The 25,428-nt window shown below is 38.7% G+C and overlaps 1 protein-coding gene across 10 annotated transcripts in view; it reads left to right on the top strand.

Moving 5' to 3' along the window:
• The window catches only part of LOC103465714 (pleckstrin homology domain-containing family A member 7-like), a 151,876-nt gene that overhangs the window by 3,901 nt on the left and 122,547 nt on the right, over positions 1 to 25,428 (top strand). Inside the window, exon 1 of one of the 10 annotated variants that reach the window (XM_081607727.1) lies at positions 22,084 to 22,444. The exons of the other annotated variants lie outside the window; for them this stretch is intronic. Within the exon in view, the coding sequence (XP_081463853.1) occupies positions 22,293 to 22,444 (152 nt within the window). The 5' untranslated portion in view covers positions 22,084 to 22,292. Of the gene's footprint in view, positions 1 to 22,083; positions 22,445 to 25,428 lie in introns of those variants that run through there. 10 annotated transcript variants of the gene reach the window in all.

Below are 25,428 nucleotides of genomic sequence, written 5' to 3'. Positions count from 1 at the left end.
TGCTGAAAAGTCTCCAGAGTTGGCTTTCCCAACGGTTCCCTTACGCCTGCTGCTTTCGCGATTCACTGAGGAAGTTTCTAGTTTCTATTTTAAAACTCCTCGAGTGTGGGACTTCTGTCTTTCAGAGTCAAAGCGTATTTAAATCAATCCCACGTTGTGATTTGCCACATTTTTTTTTGATAGGCAGATTACTGCTGCATGTCTTCTGTTTTGCATTTGGTGCAGCTGCGAGCAGCAGGCGCTGCGGGACGGAGGGGGGGGGGGGGACGGGCGCTCTCTGCATTTTTGCTGATTGACATGGAATCCCAGAGGACGATCTTATCACGCTTTTACCTTCTGAATATGACGCGATAGTGACTCATTTATCATGCCCCAGTCAAAATAGCCTTTTTTCTTTTTTAAAAGGATGTTTATCTAAGATGTATGATTTATTTATTACATGAGAGCCTAGAGCAGCTTAGAGTCTTTGCTTGTTTGTTCAACTTCAACAAGTGTTTTGCAGTGTTTTTCTGAGCTCTCAGTTTTGATGGTGTGACGTTAAGGAACTGAAGGGTGTTAGCTGTAACATAATGACTCCTTTTGGCTTCAATGACTAAACCAGGTCAGTTGAAATCAAGTATTTATTTTGTGCCTCAGGCAGGTGAAAAGTGACAAACCTGTTTTAAGTCTCATCGATTATAAAGTCTTAAAATTAGTGGTAACCTGATCCTGATTTTTTTTTTCCAGATTCAGAATTGTGTTACCAATACTTAGTATTGCATTAAAATAAACTCTGTGTATATTCCTAAAAATGTAGTAAGTTTAAAGGGCCAATATGTACAATATGTGGCCCTTTAAACTTTAATTTTTTTAAATGAAATCTGGGTATTTTACATTACAAACAGAACAATTTGTAGTGCCACGAATTTCTGATGTCACTTGGACTTATCCTTTTCTAGAGGATTGTCCATTATCATCTCTCCCATTGATTATAATTAATGGGGCAGTATTGTGTGTTTTTCAGGCACATAGTTCAATTTTATGCAACAATAAAGCAACTGTTACCTTCATTTGTTATAAATTGGTTAATATGTCAAATGTGACTTAAAAGAAATTTGACTTTGTAATTTATTGTCTTGAAATTGGGCCTCTGTCTCTTTAAAAACTCCTGCTCTTTCTGAAGCTCTGCCTTCAGGAAGTCATCACAACATGGCTCCTCTATTAACCCTTTATGTTTTTACCAGAGTTTCATTGAGAGGGAGCTCCTGTAATGAGCTCAGCAGATTTGCAGTTTCACCAATTAGTGTTTGCTAATTGCTGCTGGCTAGTCTTAAGGAGCTGTGAGGTGGAAGCTTGGAAACTGGAGCTCAAAGGAGGAACTTTGTCTTCGAAGGCAGGGCTAAGTCCACCCAGGCGTTTTGCACAGCTGAATGGTTGCCAAGGAGATTGAAGGATTTCTCAAACATGCATGAAAGTATTAAAGCAACACTCCAGGTCTGTTTTGGATGACAGAATAACATAACGAGATGTAAAGCTCAAAAAAGTTGATTTTACATATAATTAACAAGGATTATCTCTATGAAGATTTGAAAGAGGCAAAAGCAAATGAGGTGGATTAGAAGTGCTTGCCAACAACTGATGGTGTCATCCAGAACACGTTGCTGCAGAATGTGGTGTCTGATGCCTGGATATTGAGCTGTCAGCATGTCATGACATCCTTCAGACTGTGATAGCAACAGCAGTCACTCTTCCTTGCAAGAGTGACTGTTACCGGAGATCCCTCCCGCCCGCAGCTTCACCGTCCATAACGAATTTACTTTGATGATATGAGTCACAACATTTAATTTCCCTTTAGGATAAAGTATTTTTGGCTCGAATTGAATCGACTGCGGCAAATGAACAAGAAGCAGCCTTGTGCTGTCGAGGCTGCAGTTGTTCGTTTTAAGCAAAGCTCAGACGACCTCGGAAAAACAATAAAAAGCAAACTATTAAGGAATTTCACGTTTCCTGGCTTCCCCCGGCTTCCACCTGTACAGAGAGGCCTTTTCTGCACGGAACGGGGACTTTTATTTCCTCGTCTTCTCCACCAGGCTGTCCACACACTTAATTGGCTGAAACACGGCATTTCTCAAACCAAAGTAACAAAGGGAAGTGATCTCATCTTTGGAATCCAATATCCTTTTTCACTTCAAACGGAGACTGTTTATGTAGAGAGCCACGGTTGTGTAACAGCCCTCCAGGGGTCCACCGCTGGAGCCTCTTCTATGCGAAAAATGTTTTTCGGCTTCTTATTACTCCACAAAAGAATAATACACTCCCCACCTCACTCTTTTTGGCTTAGTGCTGTTTTCAGTGGGTTTTAGCCATCTTCAGAGCCTGTTGTTACAACGGGAGCATGTGATTTATGCTATAAGTTAGCATAAATCAACGCTCTATAAATGTTTGTAAGTCCTGTAAAGTCCTTTTCCAACTAGGTTCCTCATTGCGCCATGCATGGACAAATAGTGACTCTGACAATCGTTCATAACTGGAACCTGGATGATATGGACTTAAAGTTTTATCACAGTATTTGTGATACCATTATGATAAAAAGATAAAGTGACAATAAGAACTATTTTCTACTTCTTTTTAGGTAACAGTATGACTGTGTCACAGCAATTAGAGCCCCACAAACACAAATAATGTTGAAAATAATTCCCATTTCTAATGCACTTCTTTAGGACACCAGCCACATAAAGAAGTGTGGTTTGTAACATTCAAATTTATACATATTTATTGATGCTTTTATTGAACAGTTGAGACAATACGGAGAGTTTTAGGGGAGGTGTTTAAACATCACTGATAGGTATTTATTGTGATGAAGATAAATCAAAATTCTTATCACAAGAAATTTAGCCGGTACAACACGATAAATGCCCACGCCTACTTAAATGTTACTTTATCAATCAAATCAAAGAAAATTACAAATTACATCTATCTGTCCTTTCAGTTTTTTGCGATTCTGCGATCACAGACATTCACACAAAATAAACAGATCTCTGTATTTTTTCACGCTAATCCATAACTGCGAGCTGCAAATTTAATGAATCAAAAATGTCAGACTTTTATGCTAACTCCCACTCGCAGGTATTATACTAGTGTGTGTTTGATGTGGCGAGTAACAAAAAGTCATATTTACCGTTATACAAAGGCGAAAATATCGCAAAATTCCTTGCAAACATTTCCAAATTAGCAACACAACATCTTTGATTTTTATTGCAGAAAAATCCCAAAAGCAATCGTGTAATCCTGGACGGATTGTTAAATACCGGTTCATTTGAAGAAGAACTCATCAAATGGAGAGACACCAATCATATTTTAACAGTTTGTTAATGGGATTGTACAAATACATTCTGGCACAGCTGACCCTTTGAGAGCATTCATGACCTTGACATGGCCCAAGATGAAGACGAGTTTGACTCCGCTGCCCTAAATGCTCACATTCTGCTGTTTGCCTGGACTTGCTCTGATGAAGCCCTCCTCTGTTTTCCTTGAGGCCTAACTTCTGTGAGTTTCTGGCTTCCAACCCTAACAGGTCATTTTCCTTCAAACATCCATTGCTTGAAGCAGGTTTACCTTAAAATAAAACCTGCGCGAAAATATGTGTGATTCTCTTTCCCCTTCAAGGGGCTAATAATGGGTCAAACTGGCCCGAACTCGCCGGTGACTCCCAGAGGGGGTGCTGTTGTTGTGAGGAGGTGGAGAGATCAAGTCTGGGGATAAACCTTCAGCAGAATGTCTGCACTGAGTTTAGCTCTACTGGAGGGGACTGAAAGAAGGCATGAGGTTCGGGGGGGGATTTCATTATACACATGCGCACACACACACACACACACACACACACACGCACACACACACACATACAACAAAACAGAAGAGGGACGGCGCAGGTCTGATGTCAGAGATTCCTGCAGCTAGCCTAGAACAGCTGGCGCAGTCCTACAAACCTCATTATCCTCTGCTTCAGCTAATCTGCAGAGGAGTGATAAAACGGTAACACAGCGATTCCACGACTTGGCCCGTGACTCTGCTTAAGGCACTTACTGGCTAACGCTGCTGACCAGATGAGCCTGCATCGCGCTGAATGAAAATAAAAACAGACAATCAAGAGAAAATTACAGGTTCCAGGGATGCATTTGCTGCTGTAATTTTGTGCAAAATTTTGTAGGTTAACAGGGAGAATTTTTTTTTTCACATACAATAGAGTTGCAGCTAACAATTATTTTAGTAATTGATTATTCTGACGATTAATCAGATCAGAAATGTTGGTGCATTCTGCAGATTTGCCATTGAACCATGCAAGTCTTTTTTGTAAAATGTTAAAAATAAACACCTAATCCAACTCCTTCTAAATGTGAAAATAAAAACATTTGTTGCCTAAAATGCAATAACATGGCATAAGTCTAAAGAACTTAAGGGTATTGGCTGTAACACATTCTAATGCAAAATGTCAATATATTTCTGTATAGCTTTGGCTTAATTGCTGCTCTGAATATGTTTTTATGAAATTACCTTTTTGAGTCTTTGTTTTCCTGTTAACAATTAATGGGTTACTAAATTAGTTGACTATTATTTCAATACTCAATTAATCTGATTAGTCATTTTGTCCCTAACATACAGACATTGTGAGAAAAACATAATGCATTGAGAATCAGTTATGTAAAAGGAGGAATTACTACAGTAACTACAGCTTGTAAAATAAAACTAAATTTATGACTGAATTTTAGAAGTTTTATTACTCTTGTTTAATAAAGTAATATAGGAGCAGGAATAGGACAGCTGGAGATTCTCACGGTGTGAGAACCTGAAATAAAATGTACCACGACATGATAGTAGCATTAGACAGATTTAAAACAGAAGTGCAGACATTTATTTTTCAATGATCTATTGAACTGAATGTTTTTGCTGTGACGATTCCTTGGTGCTCACATCAAGCGGTAAACCTGAGAAAGACCAGGCTTGTATATATCTGTTATATTGTCCAATGATTTTCCATCCTTTGGATTAGGACAAAGTCTTGCTCAACAAAGAGCTACATATTGAGTATTAATAATTAAAACGTACTAGCACTGCCAATGTCTGGGACTCCTGTTTGTTTTCTGCTGTTTTCCTGTTTTTTCTGCTGTCCTCTCTTCTTTCCGGTGAACTCTGTGGCTGCTCCATTCTTTTATACCAACTTTAAGCCTCGGCTCACAACAGACCAACATCTTCATATCGGTTTGTCTGAAGGTTACATCTCTATAGTCTTTCACTTGTCAAATTCCTCTGATTCTGCTCTCTGGATGAACTCCACACGTTCTAAACAGGCTCACGCATTTGACAATAAGTCAGACTTTATCCTAACATCAACATGAGATGACCACCTGGGCCGTCTCTATGGCAACCCGACAGAAAAAAAAAGGTTCCTAAATAGTAGGGATGCACCAATTAGATTTTTTTCACTTCTAATACGATACCGATATCTGAGGTTTGGTACAGAAAAACAGTGCTGAATCTTTTATTTAACACAGACATAAGTCTACTGATTTACAAATTTGTTTGATAACTGCGCAGTACAGCACACTTAAATATACCAGTAGCTTCACAAGTTTGGTAAAAGATGTAAAAACAACTTTAATTTATTCAGTCAGCGCAGTTAGCAGGATAACAGCCAATGTAAATTAAATACTAAAGAAACTGACAAAAACAGATTGACTGCGTTGGTCAAACATGTAAAAATAAATTAACAAACCTTTCAAATGGTTCAGAAAGAGCAATTAGGAAATCTAAATATAATGTAAAATAAATAAAACATCAATCAGAGCATGAAACGTAAAATTGGACTTGATAGTTCTGACCTTATAGATAGAGCACGTTGTTACGATACCAGATCTAGTTTTTTTTTTTAATGTTGGGACAGATACTAATATTAATATTGCCTCAGTGCATCTCTACTAAACAGTATAAAAGAAAATAAAGTACAAGAGAGCACCGGGCTTTTGACATAACATGAACAATAAGATAAGACCAGATGATGAATTTACTGATACTAATTGAAGATTTTGAAGCGGCCTAGTCAAAGTCTGGACTTAAATCTCAATAAGAAGCTTGAAAATCCATCCAGTGTGGCTGAAATAAACAATTCTGCAGAGAAGAGAAGGCCACAGTTCCTCCGTTTGTATCAATTTGTGACACATGACGGCATTCAGTGTGTTCTTAATATCACAGCTCATGCAGTTTGAACTCCAGAGAGGTCGGCACAGCATGTGAAGACAGACTCATCACTGCCTCTGCTCATTTTGATGCTGCCAGCTTCATTATTATCATCATTAGCCAACCAACAAATGAATTGATGTTTTATAAATATTAATTTCTGCGCTCCTTGGAGCCATTTCTTTTCTTTATTTTTTGTCTTTTCTTGCCACTGCATGTGTCGCAATTAACATATAATTGTGGAATTAAATTTTTTTTTTAAATCTGTGACCATATCTGTGTAATCATAATCCTCATCCATCTGAGAACAGCTGCAGAAATGTCACTTTTTTTATCATGTTTTCTTGCATTTCATTGAGCTCATTAGAGAATCTGTTGTTATGACAAAGCAAATCTGACTGTCATTTATAATAAATAATTATCCGTTATTCCACCTGGAACTTATGACATTTATTTGATCATTTTTGCCACATGTAGAGTACATCTTTTATGTCAAAAACATGACAAAATGTTGGATTTTAGACACATTTGAAAAACATACATCAGTGGCTGTAACCATTTCATCCTACAGTAAATTCTGCATATTAAAAAAACAAAAAAGGTTTCTTATACCGTAAAAACACCGTAAATGAACGGTCTGTGTGACCTTTTCAGGACGACAGCTTTGGTTAGGACCTGCAGCTGCTGTTGCGCTGAATCTCCCAGATACATGTTCATGCACCTAATTAGGCTGGTATTGATGGGCGGTCACTTGTTCGAGGCAAATGGATTAGACTGCAAAAATGTAGGTAGAGACTGCAGAATACAGAGAAGCTGAAGATGTTTTGTGTAATTTAGCGTAAAAATCCACATATTTCCAGCAGCAAAATCAACAGAAACCAGCAACTGTAGAAACGGTCATGAAATTAGAAGATGGCTACCGTTTAAGAGAAACACAGAATGTTAGTTTTGATTGGTCACATTCAGTAAATTATGATGTTGCTGGAAAGTAAATTTATTTCAGTGACTTATTTACTAAACAAAACACATTACTGAGACTAATTTTACACAGACTGGTGTATTCCAGTTCTTCTTTCTGTTAAGTCTGATTTTCTGCTAATGAAAACACATTTAAAATTAGAATATTATATTAAACCAATAAAAAAAATTTAGATACCATTTACAAATGGTGTAACATATGAAGAACTTCTGTTTCAAAGCTCCGTATGGGTTTAGCAGCCATTGTGCTTCCACAATGCCTCCCACCTGTGCAAAGACACTTTCTTTTTGTCCTCGTTCTTCCATCAACACATGCCGAACATGCATATAGGCCCTGGCCGGGAATCGAACCCAAGACGTTCCTGCGGCAAGGCAACAGTGCTACCTACTGTGCCACTGTACAGCGTTAAACAGTCTTCAGATGTTTAATTTGATTTAATCATTTTCTTTGTATAAGTAGATTAGGAGAAGGGGAAGGGATAATGAAAATATTTTGGGTTTTCAGTAGAGGTGTGCCGATCGATCGGCCACCGAACATAATCGGCCAATTTCCGTGAAAAAGTGTATGATCGGTGATTGCCGATCACGGTCCCTTGTTGCCGATCACACAAACCGATCACCTGCATCTCATTTCGCAACCTGCATGTGCAGCTGGTCTCCTCTTTCCTTCACACTGCGCAAACGCGCAGCAACAAATCCTAAGGGATGTGGAACTATAACGCACTGAGTGACTGGGGAAGTTTGCGTGTTGCGGCGGAAAATTGAAGCACGTGGGGTGAAGCACGTCAAAATGCATCAACACGACGAATCTAATATGGCATAAAAACAATGCCATTCTTGACGGAGTTTGGCTACAACGAGGCTCACTGCAGTAAAAAAGACATGGAGGATCAGATAGCAGGTAAAGCAGCGCACAGCTACAAACACTCACCCGGATTAGCATGACGGCCAGAAAGCTAAACAAATTCCCCGCAAAATTATTTAAGTCTTCAGGCTGCGATGTAAGACGCTGGTTCTGCTCTTGCTGTTGAACCGCTGCTACGCGCTACAGGTAGCAGCGTATTTGACAGATGGAGCGCCGCTTCTGCTCCACCTGGTAGTGACTCTCACACCAAACCTCTGTTTAAAGCTGAAGCATCTAACCTAAAAAAAAATACATTTTACATACGTATTAAAACTTTCGCTGTCCTAACATGAGACAGATAATCTCTAAAGAAATAATCGATCTCCTCCCTGCTCTGCATAATTACTCCGCTCAGTCAGAAACAGCCACTCAGAACTAGCAGTAATCAGCTAACCGCAGTGCTATCAGGAAGTTTTCATTCAGTAACTCAGGATTATTTATTGTAATGGATCCTGTATTTGCCTTTGAATGTTAAGTTTTATACTTGAATTTTTTGGCAATGTTGAGAGGTTTTATTTTGACTTTGCATTATTTAGCCGCTTCAGAGCCTTCAAATGTTTTCAGTCTGTTAAAGATAGTATTATCAATAGCAGTGATAATACTGCTATTGATAAAGTTATTAAAAACAAGTTTTTGTCTAAATTAAGGTGAATTTATGGTTCCTTTTTGCACGTAATGTAACCGGTAGTGCTTATGATTAAAAAAAATAATAATTATGTGATCGGTATCAGTGATCGGAATCGGCAGGAAAAAACCAGATCGGCACATCTCTAGTTTTCAGACTTGATTCACAGTTCCATGATTTAAAAGGTAAAATTTGGATTTCAAGATTTTTTTCATCAATAGTGTCATTTTGTCTTTGTTTTCTTGTTGCATTTTATCCAACGTTTACGGCGACGTGAGACGTGCGTCATAATTCTGCACCAGAGAAGAAGCTTTTTATGATCTTGTAGCAACTTTTCATCTTGATTTTAATGTTGTCGGCTCCAATTGCTCAACAACTTTAAAATCGACCGATAGACTGCAGCGTCCATTATTACTTCCTTAAACAATGCGCTGCTATGTTTGCGTGAACCGTTTCATACAGAAGTCTAATTGTGGTCACATTTTGTTAGTAGTATGAACAACCGCAGCCAAAGAAAACCCAAAGTCAGATTTCAGTAAAACCTGAGCATTGAGAAATGCTGTGTGAACGTAGATAGATTGATTGGTCATATATTAGAGAGAGAGAGAGACACTGAATAATTCAATGAATCGCAGTTTCACAGGGTTCCTGCCAGAGAACTGGAATTGGCCGCAGAGTGATTTGAGCGCTGCCTGACTGGCAGAATAAGCACAATGATAGTATCATGAAGCTGTGACAAAGAGGCTTATCTCAAAGCAGCTTACAATAATGTCAGGAGTGTGGCCTTCCAAGACCTAAACCCTCCAAAGCCCCACGTTGTACCAGGCCGCAGATCCCATCAGCTCTGGAGTAATTGTCCTCCGGAAAACCTTACATTATTAAACCTTGAAAAACTTTATCTTTTTTTTTTTTTTTTGCTGAGTGAGCCGACTTCCTACGCAGCAACCTGTGATGTCACAAACTGACTCACTCAAAACTGCCAGCATGACAGAAGCCGAGGTGAAGAGGACAGCAGAACGCATCCGCTATGAGGATACACTGATTCTCAAACATTTTACTGTTTCTACATCTCAACTCTTTTGTTTTTTTGGTCTGACTCAGAGCCTTGAACTATTATATCTGAAACATTTCAGTTATCCAAAAGGTAAAGCGAGGATTTGCAATGACACATGTTGGGACCTTTTAGAGTATTATGCTGGTGACAGATGCAAGCCTGTGGGTGTGATGGCTTTTGTTTTTGTCACTAAATGAATCCCTGCAGGTGCATTTAGGTAGATTCAGTACAAAAAGTGAAACTCATATTAATAGACTCATGACACACAATGTCATTCATGACTCAATGTTTATACCAGTCTATTTGTTAGCATATTTAAAATTATTCCAGTGTACATTACACCCAGTTCTCGGTCTGGGCCAGCCCTGTGTGATAGTCTGAAATTGAATTGAACCAACACAAATTTATGACGATGTCCGCCGCCATTTTGCCCTGTTACTTAGTGTCGGTGAGCTGCGTAACGTAGCTTCCTTCACGTGCGTCACAGCCAAACATTAGCAATTGGGTAAAATCAGAGCCAATCATTTCAAGAATCCACGCCTCCTGCAAGCAATCGTTTCTCAATATCTGAGGGTCCAGACCATTCGTCTGGCGCAGAACTAAAGGCTGGCTTTGACCAGGCTAGGCTTTAAGGGAATATAGCTCACTGAGTAGAGTGGTGTGCTCTGAAACCGGAGTGTGTTGGTTCAATTCCTGGTCAAGCCAGGTCTTTCATTTTATTTTGCTGTGGGATCAGTAAAGTCATGTAGAATTTCCTTTCTCTGCCAAAATGAGTCAGCACAGTGAAATAGCTCACTGCGTAGAGCAACGCACTCTGAAACCTGGGAGTGCAGGGTTGCATCCTAGTCATGCCTGGTATTTTTGTTTTTTCATTTCCCTGTGGAATCAATAAAGTATTTTTGAATTTGATTTCACTGCTGACATAAGTAGCTGAAGTACAAAAGCTCACTGAGTAGGGCAACATGCTCAGTAACCTGAGAGTTCTATCAAAGCGGGTAGGGCGATGCAATGGGGGGTACCTGCTGGGTTGGGTCAGGAACCCATTATAACTGCTTACAGTTCTAGTTTTTTTTTTTTATTGGTTTAATCTCAGATAAATATCACAATTTGACTGTAATGAGATCATGTCCATTCCAGTGGACGTGGGGTTCCTAAAAATAGCATTTTCTAAAAATCTGTCAACCTTGAACAGAAAGTGATGAATTGTATTGGTGTGAAGAACGTGGTGCTGGTTTGTGTCTGTCTTCTGACGCTCTTTGTTCTTTAAGCAAAAAGGGAGGCTTTGTTTAGCTGTGGAGCCGCGGCTAAAGCAACGAACCAACAGTTTCCTGGCAGACAGATAAAGGCCGCAAGAGACGGCTTTGTCAACAACAGCTTTTTTTGTTGCTTCGCCGGTTTGAAGGTGTGAACTAGTTTTTTTTCTGTTTTTTCTTTCTGAACAGCAGGAAAGTTGAAGATTATTGCTAGGAAATGTCAGATCAAGGACAATGGCTAAATCTGCTGATTTTTTGCGCTTGATTTGCTTGCTTGATGGCACTCCTTCCAGATGTTTCACCACAAAATGAGTTTCTCTTGCAAAACATTCTAGGAATTTTTTATTAGGTTTTTTTTTTTTTAGAATTTGATTGTCTAAGCATTAAACATTGCCAAAAGGTCAATATGATCCTGACCTCAGTTCCTGGTCTTAGTTCATTTATGGGAATAACAATGAATAAGAAATATTTTAGGAATTTCCAACATTCTTTGGGGCAGTATCTGCATCCAGTAGTTGGTAAGCAGAAGGTTTTCTCGCTGAAGGATCTCGTAAACTAAAGTGCTCATATTCTATTGAACCACTTGGAGATGTTGACTTCTTTCCTATATATAATATGGCAAAACAACATATTGAAAAGTTACCTACTTAATGTTAATTTACCAGTTTCACGAACCCAAATAACAAGACATCACGTGGGATTTCTCAAGGCTCCGTTCTCGGTCTACTTTAATTCAATATTTACATAACCTCCCCAGATAACATTTTTCAGAATTACAACATTCACTGCAATTTTTATGTTTATGAGATTTATTTCTTGTTTTGCTACTTAAAGGAACATAGAAGCGATTGATTTCAATCCCAAAAATGGATGCAGGTCTAAATCCACGTGCCATTGTCGATTCAGACCAGAATTTTACTTAAATCACATTACTAAATCTAAAACTAGTTTGTTTTTTTTGTTATTGCCTGAAAAAAATGTTTTCTGTCTAAATGGGACACAGAAAAACTAGAGTTTCCATTTCTGATTGTTGAGTCTGATTCTTTTCATCAGATTTTGTACGCCATTGCTTTTTTAGCTCAAATGTTCCATTTTTCTTTTTCTTTTTTATGCAATGCCAAACATTTTACAGTTTTTTTTTTAACTACAATTTACAGGGTTTCCCTCAGTGTATTATAAGCCTGGGGCCCGCCATGCTTTACTAGCCCTGCCGCCAGGCTAAGCATTGCTTGTTTACGTTTCTAGGAAAAAAATAAATAAATAAATAAAAAGTTTTTTAAGCCGGACTGCAAGCGTCTCTTTTGCTCTTAGAATTTTACTAGCATAGCAGATTTATTCCTAAAGGATAGGTTTATAATAGATAGGTTTATAGTTTATGCATTTAAACCCGACAGCGCGCGGACTAATCACACAGCTGGCGCCTCTGCGCTTTGAATCGTGCGCTGCCGCTGCTTTACCTCAGCGGGATCACGCACGCCTCCTTTCACTCAAACTGGACACAGGCTGACCTGTATGGATATTTACATCAACTTACTGTGAAGAATTATGATCCTTTGGAGAACTCTAGGTAAGAGTTTAAAACCCGCCATCTTTGCTCTGGTTGCATAGCTCAAAGTGAACCGCAGGAATAACTTGTAGCGAATTCAGAGGTGCACTTTGTGGAGTGGTGAGAATGATTTATATTTGTAAACGAACAATTATATGCAGCGTTTACATCTCAACACGCTGCCCAGCGTATGGCTCTGTGTCTGTCTTCCCTGCAAAGTTTATGTCTGTGGTCCTGGTTGGCCGGAGAGTTTGTGGATAATGAGCAGCACTAACCTCATCATGCAGGTTCATCCCGGTGAGGAGCTTTCGGGCTGCGCTCTCCTCGGAGTCACGCATCACGCTGATTTTATATTATTTTATTATTATTTTTATTATTATTTTTCCAGTTACACAATGCATCAAACCATATCAAATGCGTTGTCTACTTAGAGTTAATGCGTGCAGCCACGCGGAGATCTGAGAAACTCGTCCCATAAACTCGACCAACCAAAATAGTTTCTGTGACGATTAAAAACTCAACAAACACGAAATGGAAGAGCTACTAAAGCCACATTAGCAGCATTGAATTAAATCTCCCGTTTGTTGCGCGTACCCATTGCTGCGTAGTGCAGCAGATTACCTCATCATGCAGGGCCGGTCCAAGGCTGTATGAGGCCTTGAGCAGAATTTGACTTAGGGGCCCCTTTTGTTGCTAAAATACCAGCACCTCCAACAGCTTTTGTGTTAGATTTAGTGAAATATGGGAGAAGGGAGTAGTTTAATTGGCCAGCCTAAAAAGCAATAAGTTATAATCGCAGTTTACTAATTTGTATTTGTAAATTCAAAGATTAAACTCACAGCAACAGATTGTTGCTATGGTAACAAAACAATCTAACTATGAATATTGTTCTTTGAAGTTTTACAAAGTAAACTTGCCAGCTCCTTAAAATCTTGCATCTAAATGTTAAACAATTTAAAATCTTTTAATTTATGTATGCCTAAACAATTGAATCAAATTTAACAGCATTGATAATCTCAATAAACAAGTGTTACATTTATGTATCTGTGGTCTGTGTTAAAATATTAGTGTTTATGGGGCCCCTGAAGCCCTAGGGGCCTGATGGAGCCACTGACTTAATTTGGATTAAACAGAAGTGCAAATTTGTTGTTTTTAGACTAGTTGTGGGTTTAAATAGCATTTCACTGGAGATGTTTTCCCATAACATATAATTACAGAGTAATACTTTTACATTTCCTGTCAACTTAACATCTTTTAATACAAAAACCCGGTAGACCGCCGGTGGACCGCCTCGACGCCCCGACCACCGGGCTTAGCAAGTTTTCGGGGGGAAACCCTCAATTTATGTTTTTAAAGTGATGTTTTTATTTCTGTTCTTTTATTTTTCTTGCTAACTACTTTGAATTGGTTCTGTCTGGCATCAATCTGAGATGCAGCCACCTTATGGAAGGAGAGGGATTAAGTACGGTAATTAAAACTTTATAATGAAACCTTTGACAAGTAAAATGAACCCAGATAAAGTGATGCGGAACATTTTATATAGTTTTTGAGTATTTTTATGTGCAATGCCAATAATTGTCTACATTTTGTAGGTTTATCTGAAGCATGTTTCACACTGAGGAAGAAATAATTAAGAAAACACGGTAAAATAAAGTGAAATATCAAGGCACCGTTTCTATCTCTCTGTGATTAACAAATATTAAACTTGTCGCGCGGCTTTTTCGCCCACTGTCGCCATTAATTCTGAATGAAGCTGCTGGCACTTTAATATAAAACTTGATAATATATGATTTATTCAGTGTCATCACTTTTATAGCTAGAAGAAGGCATGAATGTTATATATCCCCACGTCTAAAAATGGACTTTATTCCCAAGCCGACCATTATTTTTTGATTGAGGAGTTTCATAAGATTTGAGCCTTGATCAGGGTGACGCAGGGTCAGCTGGGTGAATCTGATTGGTCCAACCGAGAATGGACAAGAAGGACAGAATGTCTAATATCTGACTGTGTTTACTAATATTTTATAGAAAAAGTAGGATTAAGAATTGAAGGTCTGAGGTTAAGCTGCAGGAAGGAGGTTCAGTGAAGGTTAGACGAGACCAGAGCAGAACAGAGTCCTTCTTTCCCCATGACTCACTGGATTCATTCAGAAAACCCACAGAGAGTTAGTCAGCTCCTCTGCTGATCAACTGCTCTGTGGATTCATGTTTGCGTGTTCATGAACAAACAAAACACATACATGCACCCACACACGAATCTGGAAGGAAAACCTCCTCAGTAATGCTTACAAATTAAATTGAATAGCAGATGTCTGCAACTTTTCCTTTTTGTGCAATATTAAATTAACCATAAAGGTAAATATCAATATTTTTTTTTTTAAATGCACCGATCAGATTTTTGTGACAGATTTCCGATCTCTGGATACCAATTTAGGACCAATTTTTATTATTCTTATACCGAACTGTCATTTATTATATGTATTAGAAGTAGACATTATATTTATAGTTGTTGTGAAACAGGATTTTCCTCATATTTCATAATTAAGGCAAAAAAAAGTACAATGTTCCCATTATTATCACATACTCTATCTGTACTGTAAAACACTGTATGGAGCTGTATTTGCATTTTTGCAAAGGTGAACGTGGGGTTTATGTCTTCTTCGGTGGTTTTCATATTGTTTCCTTTAGTTGTTCTTAGTAAGCGCCACCACAGGCCAAGAGGGGGACAGGCTTTTCAAAGGGTTTGGTTTGTTTCACACAGTGCAGTGTGAAAGCGAACCTCATCAGCTGAAAATGTAACAAAGGCTGTAACTTTGCTTCCCTATAGAGCCAAGTCTACCGGTCTATTAGTAGGATCATGGGCAAGAGATGTTTGCATTTACGATTCTGCTCATTTAAAGGACAGTTAACATTAATCAGTAGCATACCAGCCATAAAAGCTGATAGCACCGTTAGTGAAAATACTGGCTAAATCTAGTGATACAGTAGCATAGTTCTGGGATTAGCTTAGTTTAGCTTGTTTGTATCCAGTGGTGTTTCATTTTAGTCCTGGCTGGGTTCTTCTTAGCTAGCATAATGGAGTCATAAATGAGTAAGGAAAAGAGGGGCAGGTGTTCACACATACAGACTTTTTTTTAACCGGTTTGGCTACGTTTTGTTTTAATAACATAATTAGCAGCTAACTAACTCGTTTTGTCGCTTGTACTAGTCTTGCCTCAGGCAGTTTGGGGTGTGTACCCTGGTCATTCAGGAATTACATACATATCTTTTTCTTTGAATCGGTCCTGTCTGGTTACTTTGGGTGGATCAAAGTGACAGGAGCAGAATATGTGCTTAAGTTGAGGAAGAGTGACATCTAATTATAACTTCTGACAGAACATGATGTTGAGGTATATTTGAGCTATACTTGTCCCTTGTGACATCCTGCTGTCTTTTCAGGGAGTCTGAAGACAGAAAACTAGTTTAGTTTAGAGTACAGACTTCAGATCAAAATTCCATTTTCAGTGAGATGACTACAACCTTGCTGCTGCTTTAACTGCATAAATATTTTATACATCTCTCTTATAGCGGCTCTTCTTTCCTCGGAGACAGATCCTTGAGTTAGCTTTAAATCTTCTATTCTTCATGGTTGGTGAAATATGAAACATTCAGCGGACAAATTGGCTTCACATTCTAGAATGACTCCGCTCATGGGGGGCAGCATGTTGTAATAGGTCTGTTTTGTTTGGTCTAATTTCTTCCCTTTGTAGGATTTTGTTAATTTTTTTTGGTTGAGTCATTGCTTGTTTGGATGTTGTTCCCTCTGGTTTGGGTGCTGTGAAGCTGGAAGAATTCTTACTTTCTTTTTATTAACTTTTGGACAATTGTTTTCATGACGTGGTTTTGCTTAACAATTTCCATGGAATTGTTTCATCAAGTGAATATATTTTCCCTCAGTTTACCCATTTCCACCTGTTCATAGTTGTTTCTCTTGGTTGCCAACTAAGCATCGTCAGGTGTGACCAATTGTCGATAGCAAAAAATTGCATGTGATTTTATATAAAACATTAAAACCGCAAACCAAGAACGCACCGTTCCACTCGGTGTAAACACATCACCCCCACCCCAGTGACTGGTTTTAACTGGCTCACTTCAAAGTCACCTCCTGCTGAAACTAGGAGCCATATTGACCCTACGGGCTAAAATTGGTGACAGTAAAGGTGGACTCTGGACACAGTTGAAAGGAAGAGTGCTCCTCATTTGGTTTAAAAACTAAAAAGACTTTCATATTATCAATGTCTCTTACATGTAAAAAAAACAAAACATTAAAATATGTGTTCTGACAAATCCATGTCTTGTTCATGTTTGCATTTCAGGATATTTGACCATGTATCAGAAAGAAACTTGGAATATGTACATTTTTATTCTTAAAAAAACCAAAAACAAAATATCAACTTTTAGATTAAAGGAGGAATCGTTTATAAACTAATCCTGTTTATAACCTAATCCTGTTTATAACCTTATTGTACTTTAAATAAATGTCTTGAAGGAAGAACTCAGACAGTAAGAGGAAATGGTGAGCTATCCTCTGCCCATTTTACTTTTTTACTTTATATAAATGATCTTAATAATAATAATAAATAATCATAAATGATCAGTATGCAATGAGTCTCACATCCAAATGTAATCAGTCGTTTATATTTATGCAGCTGCTAAATGAATGGCGGCATTTAAATACCAAGAAAAAACATGGATACTGTGGATACTGTAAAGCCTGATTTCTGTTACTGGAGAAAAATTGACAGTTGTGTCTGAATACAAATATCTAGGATAAAGAATTGATTCAAATCTTACCCTATTAAAACCTAATTCTGTTTTAGTGGGCATTTTTTTCTTTTATTTCCAATTTTGACTTCCAATGATTCACCCCTCCCGACCCCACTAAGGGACAAGGGTGTAAGAAAATGGATGGATGGACTTCCAATAATTCACTGCCTGCTAAAGAGCCCCCTGGTGGTTGAAGAAAACTCCACATATAAGCGGCTTATAGTCCGGAAAATACGGTATATGAAAAAAAAATCTGAATGCTCTCTGGTGTTGTTCAGGGGGCCAGACCAAATGTGGAGGCGGGCCGGATTTGGCCTGCGGGCCGTAGTTTGGGGACCACTGTCCTAAACCTTATCCTTATCCTAACGCTAATCCTTACATATCTAACCCTAACCAAAACTCAATTCACACCTTAGTCCAGGGGTCCCCAAACTTTTTCCTGTGAGGGCCACATAACTTTTTCCCTCTCTGGTGGGGGGCCGGAGTCAGTTTGTAACAGAAAAAGTGACGTTTGCAGGAGTGCCTAAATGTAAAAATGTATTGTTTTCCAGAAAGCACAATCAAATAACATTCTCTGGGTTCTTCACAGAAAAAATCCAGGAAGGATTATAGTCCGTATTTTCCAAACTATGAGCTGCACTGGACTATAAGCCACAACCCCAAGGTTTTTTTTTTTAAACCAGTAAACATACACATATAAGCTGCAGATATCTCTGCAGCTCCAGGTTTTCCACAACGATGCAGCAGCAGCAGAGGGGGGCGGACACCCAAAAATTGAGTCAATTGAATATCACATTTATTAGGGTTGAAAAAGAAAAAAGTTGCCAAGATTAGATTTAACAGAACTGATTACGGTAGTTTCCGAACGGTAACTGTAACAGTAAAGTGCTGATCCTTCGTGTTGCTACTAGCATGTGCTAAATCAGCGGTCCCAACCTTTTTATTACCGCGGACCGGTCAAGACTTGAAAATTTTGTTGCGGCCCAGGGAGGAGGGGGGGTGAACAGTCAGATAAGGCTTCTGCATGTTGGTGTTCCCAATAAATACTGAATATGCCCAATTTGGGTTGTCTTGGCCCTTTTATCACAGTCTGTGGGATTTTCCCTGACTTGGAATGAGAATTCAACCTGCTGAATGTGACGGGTAGCCAATCAAAAAGCGCGGTGACGTAAGAACAGAGGGGAATCCCAAACAGCTGACATATTGCGCAACTGAGAGTCCGGTGGATATTGGAGATGATATGTGGATATGTTTATTATTAAATCTAAAGGTCATTATTATGTTTATTCAGTTAAAAATGTTAACTATGAAAAAACATATTCACCTCCAAACCATAGTGCAGCAAATAGAGCGGCTGCTCCAGTCGTCTTTCATCCACCGCCTTTTCTTTTTGTTCTTTATCTCTTTAAATGAGTCCACAAAATATCACTATTGCTTCTTCATCGTCATCCGTGTTTGGTTATTCTAAATTCCCGCTAGGTTGGGGGTTTTACTGAATTATCCTATGGAATCGGGATGTTCGTGACTGAAATCGGTTCGTGTTGCTCCTGCCTTGGACACACGAACCGATCAAACAGGTGGTGTACTTTTATCAGTTCTGTGGTCACAGAGGTTTGGAGAATCGGCCAACAATTCTTAAATCTTTCCATCTAAACCAGACTTAGGACTCACAAGCTCTACTCATCTCCTCTCGACCACTGCCCAAATGCTCTCTGACATTGGTCGCTATGGTAACATTTATATATCCCTTCAAAATAACAGAAGCGCCACAAAAACGAACATTTTACTTTCATGAAAATTTTAACTCACAATAATGACTAACGGGAGTCCTGAGCTTGTTTTTCTGCAACGAGACGGTCCCATCTGGGAGTGATGAGAGACAATAACACCCGATGTGTTGCTTATATCCGCAGCCTGCTTGGTCTCTACGTGGCGAAGCAGCTTGAAGCTTCATTGCCTCATTAGCAGCCGGTCGCCTCATGTTACGCAGAGCGGGCTTGTAATGTGGGAGTGTCCTACCGGTTCGGGATAAATCCATCTCCATTCCCTCCCGACCCCACTAAGGGACAAGAGTGTAAAGAAAATGGATGGATGGATGAATGGCACTTCCTGCTAAAGAGCCCACTGGTGGTTGAAGAAAAATCCACATATAAATGGCTTATAGTCCGGAAAATACCGTAAATGAAAAAAAAATCTGAATGCTCTCTGGTATTGTTCAGGGAGCCGGATCAAATGTGGAGGCGGGCCGTAGTTTGGGGATCCCTGCCTTGGTCCTAAATCTGACCCCTGATCCAAAAACAGCATTTCCCCTTGTGGGGGCTTCAGTCCCCACAAGGAGCAGTGGGTCCCCACAATGTAGTATGTGTCAGGAAAATGGTCCCCACAAGTTATTACAAACAAACGCACACACACGCACGTTTGCATGACTATCTTTGTGGGGACAGGCATGCCATTAATATGTAACATCTGTCATCCTGTCTGACTAGTTGGACCCAAGCCTCCTGTAGACGTTTGAGACCGGTGGATGTAGTTTGTTGTTTGACACAAGCCATGTAGGGGCGACTGCTGTAATATTTGGAAGTTGTAAATACTTTTGGCAGTTCCTCTTTTTTTCTTGAGTCACAGTCAAAACATTTATTTTGACTTATTAGATTAATTAGCACTGAGTAGAGAAGGTCATTATGGTGCTTTTACCTTACGGGTTAGATTAATGTCGGTGTGAAGGGTTACTTCACTGACTGTTTCTCTCCTGCTGTTTTGGAGATAAGTCCAGAACAGCAGGTCCAGAATAGGCGGTGAGCTGTGTGTCTTGATCCTCTGCACACAGCATCATAAGTGCATCAAAGAGTATTGTCCTGACAATGCCTCACTCTGTATCTAATATTTCATCTCATTCATGTTCTCTTCTAGTTGATGCATTTTTTCCCCCTACTCCGTCTCCCTCTTGTTTTCCTTTGTGTTGCAGACATAAATATTACTCTTTGATCTTTTTTTTTTTTGGTATGGCACATGAATGGTTGTTCATCTCTGTCTGAGAAGTAAGTCTGAAAATGGATGCCTTGAATATTTAACCTCGCCGTGAGGCTTTAGTATTAATTCACAGATTCTAACAGAAAAAACTAAGTACATCACAGATTCATCAGGCAGATATTTTTAGGAATATGAAGGACTGGAATTTGAAAAAGCAAGGAAAACTTCTGCCTAAATGCTTGATTTCCTTTAACTAACATAATTAGGTGGTGTGCTGAATGTCAAACTATTTCAGTTTACTGCTCCATAATTTAAGATAATAATGTGCACTTACAGTATTTAAAAATCTAGTTTTAGTATATTTGAAAAAAATATAAACATTTAATAATTTCCCTTATTAGAAAATAGCACCTGATAAATTGTAATCTGATTAGGGATTCAATATTTTTCACTGTTATTGTGAAAACTTTCTTTTCAAAATAAAAATGCTCACCTCTTTAGGATCCATATGAACCTCAACAAATATCAATAAATAAAAAAACATGGCTAAATGCAGTTATTGTGTGTTTTGGAGACAAGAATCATACTTTTAAATATCACTGATATTTATTAGGTAACCCATTTAAAAAAGTTTGTATTTTTAAGAGTCGTTTTCACGTAATTCACTATTTTTTTTATAATCACTTTTATAGCTCATGCAGTAAATACCACAAAATATGCTAACATCCTAAGTTCACATTGCCCACCACAGTCATCATCATCAACATATTTTCTAGATTTTTTGGAACATAATTAAGTGTTTGCCTTTTGTTCCCACCTAACCAATAATCATTATGTTGCTGTGCCAAGTGAATTATGAAATCCGGCTGAGTGGAAAAAAAATAGAGCGGACCTCTTTACATTTTTGTGAAAGTCAACTTTCTGTTACAAATTGTACTTTAAATAAATGACGCTTCTCACAAACAATGTGCAGAGAGGTTTCCCACGCATCTATTAAAATGTCAACAGAATTATTGATTTGGAAACATGGGTACTTCGTGTTCTTTGGTAGACAGGAAAATTAAAACGATGTTTTCCATCAACATCATTCTCATTTTTAGATAATATCTCTATTGCAACCTTTTGATAACTCTCTGACACTCTAAGCTCATTAGGAGGACAGTCATTAGGAGGACTGTTTAAAACACCATTTCAATACATGAATCAAACACCTGTTGTGAATTTTGCTCCTTGTGAAAGAGAACAGCAAGTTGTGGAAAAAGTACCGAACCACTGAACAGTTGGACATGTGCATTCAAAAGTTTAGAGGAAGTCACTTTAAATTCAATCTGCAGTGGTCTTGAGATTAACCTAAGGTATTCCTTTATGACATGGAATTATAATTTGGAACCTGGAAGGAGAAATATGGAGCACACTTGTTGAATTTCTCTGCATAGCAAGCCCACTCACAGCTACGGCGTAGGTTTGACCGGTCTTCCTCAGGCCCACATGACTGATGTCCCATCATCTGTATCTGAAGCTTGGGATTGGAAATTGTGCGGCCTCCGTCTGTGTTCACACTGGGTTCTGAAAGGGCGCACACAAAGGAAGGATTGAAGGACTCAAATACAAACAGCGACTGAGACAAACAACAAGATGGTTGATACAATGTTGTGGACTGCAGGGTGGTGGGAGACAGAAAGACTTCTGTCAGAGTAAGGAGGAGGGTAAAGGCTGTCAGGGCCAGGCAACTCCAACATCAGGAGAGAAGAGAGGACAGGAGAGAAGTCGACAGCAGCCAAAGCAACTGATAAAACGTAAAGAAAGCACTTCTAAGATCTCCTGACTTGCTTGAATGTGGAAGTATTACATCTTTAGGAAATAGAAGATGTGCAAAGACAACAAAGGTGGTTAAAGACCAAACACCTGAACGTCTTATAGCTTTTTTATTTCCTTCTGTGTGAAGAATGGGTACCTGCTGCAGCCATTTGCCCTCACTGGAGGCTGGTCACGAGCCAGTCGCCATCAAACGTCACGGCGTCTGGTCAAAAGCTCCTACAGCGGTCACTAACCTTAGTGACCGTGAGTTCTCCACCTGGGATCTCATATGTGACGCAAGGTAAGGGAGAGTTCCTTACACAGCATGGCTAATCATCGAGCTCCATGGAAATGCGGCCGCTTTGTTGTCTGGTCTGTGCCTGAGGGACATGAAATATAATGTAGCTCATTACCTCGCTTGTTACCTTGAGAAGCACCATTTCCAATGGTACAGTAACTTGCATTGTTGCCACATAATGAAATATGTTAAGTGTCGTTTAGTTTGTCAGGTTCATGGTAGAGCAATGGGATGTAAAACGTGAAAGTAGAAACATGACATGGAAGTAGACACAACTGAAGATATTGTTGCAAAAATACAAAACCGTACAAAAGGTTTTTGGTGTAGTTTCTAGTGCAAATATCTTTGTTTTTTTGAAACAAGAAGCTCTTTTTTTGAAAGACAGTTTTGTTTACAGAGACTTCATAATTTTATTTTATTTGTTGTTGTTTTGTTTACTTATTTTAGATATTTAAAATGTCTTCCAGTTCCAGTGTTAAGTGTTCTTTAGAATTTAAATTTACTAATCTTTGAGAATTTATTTTTACATTATTATGTCATTACCATTATATTGCTTGAAAATTCTCTCAAAACAACATTAGCGTTTATCGCAATAACTTTTGGGACAATTTATCGTCCAACAAAATTTATCGAGACAGGCCCACCAATGGAACAATTACTTTATCATCAGTATTAAGGGATTATTTGCTTAAAACAAGCTCCTATATCTAGCTGGAAAGTTTCTTGTAAGTTAGTTCTGAATTATTTCTAGTGTACTAAGATATTTGTTTTAGAAACCAAACCAAAAATACTTGGTTAAGACTTCACACCTGGACACGTACCATCACCAAGAAGATGTATCTTCATTGATGCGTATTTCTGTTTATTGTTAACAGGAAAACACCCTCAGTCCATTTCAGCTAAATAAGAACTGTCTGACAGCTTTGGGACCATATAGACGGTAAATTACCGCCTGCATTTTGACACGGACAAGTCAGAGGAAATGGGGATCACAGAAAAATACGCTTTTACCCAAAGGGAACTGGCTGTAACAATTTAGCTCCCATTGTTGCACTTTAGATGTTATTTCAAAATCCATACAGAGTCTGTCATCAGTTTGGCTTGAAGCTACACAGGCTGTACGTCACATTTCACTTTAATGTTTGAAACCACAGATGCCCAAATTCTTTACATTGCAACACATCAAAAATGACCTAAACATGTAGAAACTCAATCTTATTTGCCCTTTTATTTAAAAAAATGTTTTTTTGAAGTTTAACCTCCTCTATATAAAGTTGCATGTAATAAAATGTCTGAGCAAAACCCTTCATCCACTTGAGCAGTATGTTTCCAGCTCTGACTTTGCCTTAAAAATAGATCCAAAAGTATTTAATAGTTCATTTATATCAAAGCTGGAGAAAAAGCTACATGCAAAATAGATTTTTCTTCACACCATCTGATCTGTCATCTCCTGGTTGCGAGCATGACAATTTGGAAAGTAAACACAAACATGCAATAGGTCTGTCATCTGGACCACCTGACCACTCCAGTTTGGATCGTGTCAGATAAGCATCTTTAGGCCTGGAGGCCATTCATCAGCCGAAGCTGTGGCCGCTGATAAGTCCTGAACCATAACTTGTACTGACTTTATCAGATCAGTTAAGAGACTAAAACTTGTACAGCTGACTGTGACACTTAACATTCTTTAACAACATTTTTTCTACCGCAGTAATAAACTTGAGCTTTTATAGCAACTTATGTTGACTATGTTGAACTCAGCTGCCGACAGTCAGAAATGTTCAGCTCAGTTCAGTTCCTTTATTTGCTTTGCAGCATTTCAAGTGAGGAGAACAATATAAAAGTACTTAGACTACGTTAAAAACAGAGAAAGCATACAAGTACCAATTCATATAAAACAGAATTAAAACATAGTTACATAGCACAACTATGTATGTTAACTCTAGTTTAAAAAGTACTATATATATCAAATATTTCTTAAAAAAATGTCACTTTGTAATTTAACACCTGGAAATTGGGCCTCTGTCTCTTTAAGAAACTCATGCTCTTTCTTTCTGAAACTTCACCTTCAAGAAGTAATCTCAACCTGGCTCCTCTATTCACCCTTTAACAATGTTTTTACCACTATTTCCCTGAGAAGTAGCTCATGTAATGAGTTCAGCTGATGTGCAGTTTACTAATTGCTGCTGGCTAGTCTGAAGGAGCTGAATTGGGGGTAGACGCAGAGCATAGCTGGTCTGTGAGGCGGAAGCTTGGAAACTGCAGCTTTGAGGAGGAAGTGCATCTTGAAGGCGGGGCTAGGTCCACCCAGGCATTTTACACAGCTGAATGGTTGCCAAGGGAGATTAAAGGATTTCTCAAACATGCATGAAAAAATCAAAGCAATATTTCAGGTATGTTTTTGATGAGGGAATAACATCATAACATGAAATAAAGTAAAAGTAAAAAAAGTTGACTTTACACAATACTGTCCCTTCAAACTGCTAAAATGTTGTGTTGAGCATAAGGGAGAAGACATTTTGATCTCCTCGCTGTGGCATTTCTCAAGAAATCACCGCGTTCCGTATGCCTTCATAATTCATACAGCTCCGGCGAATGAGGATGTTGAATTTGGGTTAGAAATGTGTTCCACTTGAGAAATCTCTAAGACGACACAAAATCAAATCCCCCTGATGTCGCTGTGAAATCGCATGAATATGGAAATACTGGCATAAATATACAAATCGGCGACAACGAGTCGGTATCCAGTGTATTACAGCGGTTTAAACCACAGAGCAGGAAATGCTCATGTTCTGCACTAAACCATTTAGCTCTTTGTGTGATTGCCTTTGCACCGTTTGTGGGTGTTGCTCATGGGAGACATCTAGTGATGTCAGCTTACATATCTGTTATTTGTGGACGGCTGTTGCTTGTGTATCTGGAGAGGGAAGTCAATTATTCATAAGGACTGGTTTATCCGCTTAATGTGGCTCTTGATGTCGTCGTTGTAA

Source organism: Poecilia reticulata, chromosome 6 (genome assembly GCF_904066995.2).
Source record: "Poecilia reticulata chromosome 6, P_reticulata-male-v2, whole genome shotgun sequence".
NCBI classification, from domain to species: Eukaryota; Metazoa; Chordata; class Actinopteri; order Cyprinodontiformes; family Poeciliidae; genus Poecilia; species Poecilia reticulata.
The sequence above is the reverse complement of the archived record's forward strand: the minus strand, read 5'-3'. Positions and strand labels throughout refer to the sequence as shown.